At 34.8% G+C, this 7,753-nt stretch overlaps 1 protein-coding gene across 1 annotated transcript; it reads left to right on the forward strand.

Annotated features, from left to right (window-relative positions):
• The first annotated feature begins 562 nt into the window (after window positions 1–562).
• LOC141664242 (phosphoglycerate mutase-like protein AT74) lies at window positions 563–4,941 on the forward strand. The gene is made up of 2 exons (XM_074470157.1): window positions 563–1,155; window positions 4,315–4,941. Exons 1-2 carry the CDS (start codon window positions 693–695, stop codon window positions 4,728–4,730), a joined length of 879 nt encoding a protein of 292 aa, XP_074326258.1. The 5' UTR covers window positions 563–692; the 3' UTR covers window positions 4,731–4,941.
• Window positions 4,942–7,753: the final 2,812 nt, after the last annotated feature.

Below are 7,753 nucleotides of genomic sequence, written 5' to 3' on the forward strand. Positions count from 1 at the left end.
TCGGTCAATTGGGTGACCAAAATATCATTTAACCCGTGAAATATAAAGGCCGTTTTAGTATTGACCATCTCACCTCTCAACCAATTGGCGTTCATCCTTCCCCATTTTACATTACACACCTGTGTATATATATAGGCTTTTTTTAAAGAGAGGGCTCTCTTATAGAGAATCATAGAGAACCCTTGATTTCATGCTAGAATTTCATCAAATTTGTTGCTAATGTAGAATAATAATTATATTTAAATATAATAAAACATTTTATTTGAAAAAAAAGTAATTTTAAATTTGATTCTACTATGAAATAAGTTTGGATAAGTGTGAGTTTAACGTGATTCTACTACAGAATCACTTTAAACTATTTTATCAAATTTAAATAATTTTTTAAATAAAAAAAGTGTGCAACTTCATTTTTTAATTTAGTAATTAAATTTTATAATTATATATGATGAAAAATAAAATAAATTATGTATTTATATTATTTTAATAAGGATTCTTTACGGACCTCTATATAAGAGAGTCCTCTATGAATTGCTATATATTTGTATCTACAGCAAATTCTCCACACGCTCGAAATGAAAACCCCCTAGTCAAACTTAACAACCTCAAACCAATCTCCCATTCCCCATTTATACATACACGAACCCACTTTCAAGTTTCACATACAGACATCAAATTTGATCAACACCACAAAAATGAGAAAACAAGAAGATGGGTCCACAAAAACACTATTTCCAAAGAGAATAATCCTAGTCCGACACGGTGAAAGCCAAGGGAATCTAGATGGGACAGCCTACGCAACAACACCTGACTACAAGATCAAGCTAACACAGCATGGTCTTGATCAATGCAAGCTTGCTGGTGAGAAGATTCATGATCTTTTGTCGGATAATGGGAAGAAAAACAACTGGAAAGTGTTCTTTTACGTGTCGCCTTACGAGAGAACTCGTTCCACATTGAGAGAGATTGGAAGGTCGTTCAAGAGGAAGGAAATGATTGGAGTTAGAGAAGAGGTTAGGATTAGAGAACAGGATTTTGGGAATTTTCAGGTGGCGGAGAGGATGAAGGTCATCAAGGAGACGAGGGAGAGGTTTGGCAGGTTCTTTTATCGCTTTCCCGAAGGTGAATCTGCTGCTGATGTGTTTGACAGAGTTTCTAGTAAGTCGCCTTGTTTTTTTTTTTTGTTTATGGTTATGATCTAGTACAGAAATTTAAATATTCATGCACACCTGCCTAGACTTGAACGCCTCGACCTCTTATTATTACCAAGAAGGGGTGTATCTGTTAGGCTAAGTATTAAGGATGCCCTTTTTCTAGCATTTATTTGCTAGTTTTGACACATTGGATGATGGTGTTGACACTTGGTACTGATTTGAAGTTTATTTGATTGATGCAAAATTGTGAATTTTTATATGTGACGAATCCCTAATTATAGATGCAAAAAGTTATGGATTATGCACAACATTTTATGTTAGTGTAAGATCGTCCCCAAAAGCGAAAAAATCAATTGCTTTCCGGTGATATACATGTAAAAGCAAATTAGACTTTTATTTACATCCTCGCTTTATTAAGTGGAAACAAAAATAGATTACCTTTTACAAGACATGGATTTAACATTTCACTTTGAATGTAAGATTAAGATTTGACTTACAGTTACAGATTATTTTTTTGGGACACCTATATATAAAAGGTCAAGTGGGGGCTTGATGACAAATGATCACCAGAGCTGTTTTTGTTTGTCTATGTTTGATTCTTGAGCAGGGTTTTTTAGCTTCTAGAGTATGTTATATTGTAAATGTGTTTCATGTCTATCGAGGGAAGAGAACATAGCTCAATCTGATCTGTAAATAAATAAATTTGTTCAGGAAATTACATTTCCCTTAATATACCTCCCATGTACTCCCTTACATTGTTCTGGGTTTCCCCGTTTGCTGATGATACTCGGAAAACCCCAAGTATTGCTTAAGGATGTAAATTGCTTGGAAATTTTACCTTCTTAGTGACCTCAAAAACTGTCAATAAGCAATTTCTTGCTAAATTGAAGTTGGTAGGGTATAGTATAATAAATTAAATATATAGAGGAGGCAAGTGTATATCACTTTGAACTAGTGCTTTTCACCTCTTGTTATGAATATTCCCGTTAAAGCACTCTAGTTCCTCACTCAACTTCATCAGATTTGTTTCTGGTCCTGTTTTGAATTCCACCTAAAAGCTATCCGAAGAAATATTGTCCACTCTCTGTATGCCATGATGAGTCAGTTGGTTTCCCTTATTATCTAGGATGTTAATAATGTTGAGGAGGTAAAAAAAAACTCTTAGATGTACTAATTGCACTCAACACGCACTTAGAAACAATGCAAAAAATACCCGATTTTTTATCACAACTAAAGAGAATACCAATATTCTAGAAAGATGGCGAATTTTACCGATTCCATTACCCATTTCACAGATGTGTATTCATATCAACCCATCCTTTTCCTTCTTGAACTCATTTTCTATGACGGCCGCCACCAACAAACATCACTCTTCTCTTTTATATACACACACAAGAATACAGACATACAACCCTAGTTGATTACACCATGCTTTCGATGGAGATTTGATTGTTTGAGTAAAGAAAAGGCTGGCAAAGATTGTATGTATGTATATGTGATTGTATCTATAGATGTGTTTAGAAAGTAATGGTAACACGCATATGTTAACGGGGTATACAGACAACATGCATTTACTATTTGGGTATTTTGCTAGATATTTCTTCGTGTTACCCAACATATAATTGTGTATCCAATTTTTAATATAAAATAATCAGCTAATACCCCAATTGCAGATGCGTAGTAGCTTGATGACTACATATTACTCCAGCTCTGAATGCATATCACTTGTTACCCTAGTATATAATGCGTATCTAATCCGGTATTTTCAACCATTCGTACCAAGAATTGTTATTCTCATCACTGACATGTAAAAATTTGTTATTTTTTTCCTTCACCCCATGGACTTACATCCAGATAAACATAAATCCCTAATTACACAATCATTTTAGGAAGTCAGTGCCTTGCTTCTGTTCTGATAAATTTACATTGCATATCTGGAATTCGGAAAAAAGAGAACAAAAGAGCAAGAAAGGTTCACCTCGTTACGCTATAGTGGTGTGCATCTGTAGAGAAGAGTGTTATGTTTCCTTTCATCATTTCTCTTAGGCCATGTTTGTTTCATGGAATTATAATCCTGGGATAATAATCCGGGGATAACTAATCCCATCAAAATTAGTCCTATGGATTAAATAATCATATCCTAAGTTTGTTTGAAATGATTAAGTGTAGGATTGGAATATAATCCTTTAAAACTTTATCCTATGTTTGTTTTGTAGGATAGTACTTGAGATTGGAATATAGTCCATTAAATTTTCCAATCATATGTTTGTTTCATATGGGATAACAATAAGCGGATTATAATCTTTTAAAAAATGACTTGTAGAAGGGGATAAAATAATACCTCCTCCCACCAAGCATTAGATGGGATTATAATCTTATCCTCTACTCCAACAAAACAAACATGGGATAGGATAATTTAAAGGATTATAATCCTTGGATAACCCTTCACTAATTTTTTACAAAACAAACATGGGATTGGAAAATTTAAAGGACTATAATCATATCCCCTACTTAATACCATTAAACAAACATGGCCTTAGGGTTTAAGTGATACTATTACTCAGCATTAAAGTCATCAATATTCCTGAAATTTCACAGTATATAATTTCATTGATTGGGGAAGCCTTCAGGTTTTTACCAATCTGAACTTTCTTTTTAGTTGTTCACCTAACACTAGGCTAACATTGATTTCTTGCTGTTCAGCTAGGTGGGTTGCATTTAACTAATTTTCCATCAAGTGTATTAAAATAAAGTAATTAAGACATCAATTAGGTAAAGAGTTACTTTTGAGCAAAGCATGTACCCAATTATGATATTGATTACTATTATTTTATCGATATCATTATTATGTTAGTTTGTCTAGGTCCTTTGCCTAATTTAAGGTAAAATGCACCCCACATGGGCTAGTGACAGATTAGAACACACACACACCCTCCCCCACCCTTTTTGTACACAGGTGGTGGGTGTTCATCATTGGGACAATAGCTTTTGGTCACTTGCTTTACTTTCCATTCTCTATCTAGATCTCCTATGTTTATAGATCTTCACAGTTGTCACATCTGTCTCATGACTCAGATGAAATTGAGTCCCTGAACATGACCAGAAGAGAAATGTGTATGTCACATCTATACACTAAGCTTATACATATGAAATGCTTCTGCAGGTTTTCTTGAATCGCTTTGGAGGGATATTGACATGCATAGGCTCCGCAATGACCCTGCTGATGACCTAAATTTCGTAATTGTATCTCATGGACTAGCTTCACGTGTTTTCCTTATGAAGTGGTTTAAGTGGACAGTTGAACAATTTGAGTACCTAAACAATCCAGGAAATGCTGAGGTTCGAGTTATGCAGTTAGGACCTGGCGGAGAATATAGTCTAGCCATTCATCACACTGAAGAAGAGATGCTTGAATGGGGACTATCTCCTGACATGATATCTGATCAAAAATGGCGAGCTCAAGCCCACAGGGGTGAGTGGAATGAGAACTGTCCCTGGTATCTTGATTCTTTTTTTGACCATTTATCTAATGACACTACAGAAGATTCAGATGACAAAGCAGACAAATTTTTAACATGATAGGATTCATTGATATTTTTGAATGCATGTGTTCTTAGCTTGCTAAGTGATGTGATTGCATTACATATGAGAATTGTTAGAAGGCAGCTTGTGTCTTGTGAGGATTTGTTCGAGTTTGCAATTTAAACAATTTGTTTTTATTCTGTGTATTATAACCCAAAATTATTCAAAATTTGCCTTAACTCATAATTCATCGGTAGCTGATTCCAAATTCCGTCTTTTGTATCGAAACGATCATAACCACCCTAAGGTGTCCTGTTTAAAATCTCTTCTGTTGGGATTTATGAAGTCTAGTAAAAACTGAATTTGTTTATATTACTGATTATTGGTATATTAATTACTGAATATCATATATTAAAAATAAAAAGTTGAAATTTAAAGGTTCGATAGATAGTATTATATTCTAACTGTCAAAGCAAATGGGGCAGTCTCTTATATAAATGGGTCAGTCCCTTTACAAATGAGACAGGGTACGGGACAGTCTATTTTAACTGCAGAATGAAAATAACAGTAATGTAAATGCAGTATGCTGAAAACTGAATAAAGTAAAAACACCAGAAGTTTTCACTTGGTTCGGCCCCTACACCTAATCTATTCCAAGTCCCTATGCCAACTATCATGGAAAATGTATTATATCAACTTTAATAAAGAACTTACAATTTTTCCTTGATTACAAATATAGCACTTGAAAGAATCCTTTTCCCAAGCTAACTTTGCTACCTAGCCAACTGCTATTCCTGAGCCTTCTAGCTACCTTGCTATACTTTGAAATCAAGTTTTGCCACAACCCGGCACAAAGTTGATATGAATACACGCAATGAATAACAATAAAATATTACAACTCAAACTAGATCTTGTTAGACTGGATTTGTATCTCGGATATAATGAACAAGAAGATATTTTCAGATGAAGAGAAATTGACGTGAAAGCATTAGTACAATCTGAAATACTAGAGTTGTATTTATAGACAAAGTCTAACAGATGTTTGTTTTTAAAATAAAAGATAAGATAACTGATATATTCAAAGTAGTTTTGTTTGAAAGAGATGTGAATTAATCTGTTAGAGTATTTGTAGAAAGATAAACTTAGTTAAAGATAGAAATTTGAAAGATTCAAACTAAGTTTAAGATAAGGTTTGTTTGAGAAGAGATTTAAATCCAGTCAAACTAAGATATACATTAAAACTCTAAACCTTATCTGCTAGACTTGCATTAATCTCGGATTGATCTTGTTGAATCATTCTGTTGCATTGAGTTAATTTATTCTGTTGTATCATCATCAGAAACCATGAAGCTAACAATCTCCCCCTTTTATGATGATGACAAATTGCTCCCCCTTATCAAAATCACTTAAGGCCCTGGAGGAAAGAATTATTAATAACAGAATATATAACAAAAATGATATGTATGCAACAATGTGAATGAGAGAGTAAGATATGTTATGGATGAATGAGACAGTAAGCATATAATATAATGAGACACACAAATGAGACAATCTCAATTATATAAAAACTTAACAAACCAAAAAGAAAAACCCACCCATTCAACCAAGGTGTCCAGTTGTCTTTCACAATCATTCATCAAACAAACTTAGTCTTATCACGGAAACAAAACACCATAGTCTGAAATCATAAACCATAAAACCAAGTCTTAAAACATTTAAAAGAAAATATTTAACAACGTTTCCTCCCCCTTCATCATCTTAAAAGGATCAATCTGAGTCGTCTAAATTAACTGGAGTCTTCCCTTTGTTTTTGCCCGAGCCTGAAGCTTTATCCTTGGCAGTTGAAAAGACAGGAGCAGAGCCATATTCCGAGAAAAGCTTGTCAAACGCATCTTGATCTGGTGTTTTGTCGTCTCGTTCCCGAAGCCATTCGAAGATCTTCTCCTTGTATTCTTTCCTTGTCATGCCGAAAACAGAGGGTGGAGGGATGGCAGGAAGTGGCAAAGGGGTTGTTATCTCTTCCAACGTACAATCTCCGATCCAGTCACGCTTCTTATGCCAGTACATTTTGCTCTTGTCCTGCATAGCAGGCAGCTGCTGCTACACAAACTTGGTTTCGGAGCCCAGCCTAAAGAACAGCTTCACAAATTCCTTTTCACAGGCCTTTGTCGAGGAAACCATACCCTCTTGAAGGGTTCCAAACTCAAAATCCAAGGTTTTAGAAAGCTTAACATCATGAGCATGCAAGACAGACAAGTTTGCATTGATCGAATCCAAAGAAGAACAAACAAATTTTCTAAACAACTCAAAAGAAGTATTCATGATGCTAACTTGTGAAGTCAGTGAACCAAGGGTCTCAACAGAAGCAAAGTGTTGATTAAGATTGGCCAAAGAAACAGAGTTTTCATTTAATTTGACTAACAACGAATTTAACAGAGAATTTGTGGGTTGATCAGAGGGGTCAGAGGCATAGTTTGGGGATTTTGGAAGTCCACCAACTGGCCTATGAGTTTCATCAAAAAGCAACTCATTTGATTCGGAAATAAATAGATTATTTGCTGTTAAAACAGACAAATCAAAAAAAGTACTAATTTTTTCAGACTTAACAAAAGCAACAGACACACAAAAATATCTAAACACTTTAGACAACAAGGCAGGATACGGCAAGTCCATCGACTCGTGAGTCGAGCAATGATGCATGTTTTTGATTATCAAGGAAGACACATCACAGGGAACTTTTTTAATAAACATAGAAGTTAAAATCGAATCTTGAAAAGTGATTCAATCTCGACCACTTTTATGAGGCAAAAAATTTGTGTGAAACAATTTAAAAATCAACAGAGAGTGTGGAGTTAATTCTAATACCGAGGGTTTGATGGAGACATCAACAAAATTTTCTCCAACAATTACTTTGAGATGTTCCTCATACTGAAGCCCCGGAACGTCCCTAAAATCCTGGTGTGTAGTGAATGGACACACCCCTTGATCCGAAAAACCTTCGATTCTGAAAAGAGCATCGGCCTTGAAAACGAAAGGAATCCCTCGAACATTTGAAAACACAAGTCCTTCTTGAAGCAATT

The sequence above is a fragment of the Apium graveolens genome, chromosome 1 (genome assembly GCF_009905375.1).
Source record: "Apium graveolens cultivar Ventura chromosome 1, ASM990537v1, whole genome shotgun sequence".
In the NCBI taxonomy this organism is placed as follows: domain Eukaryota; kingdom Viridiplantae; phylum Streptophyta; class Magnoliopsida; order Apiales; family Apiaceae; genus Apium; species Apium graveolens.

Bases quoted from the DNA above. Each gene is read 5' to 3' on its own strand.
- LOC141664242 (XM_074470157.1), top strand. From the start codon at position 693: ATGAGAAAACAAGAAGATGGGTCCACAAAAACACTATTTCCAAAGAGA. The intron at 1,156-4,314 runs GTAAGTCGCCTT...ATGCTTCTGCAG, and splicing joins TGTGTTTGACAGAGTTTCTA to GTTTTCTTGAATCGCTTTGG.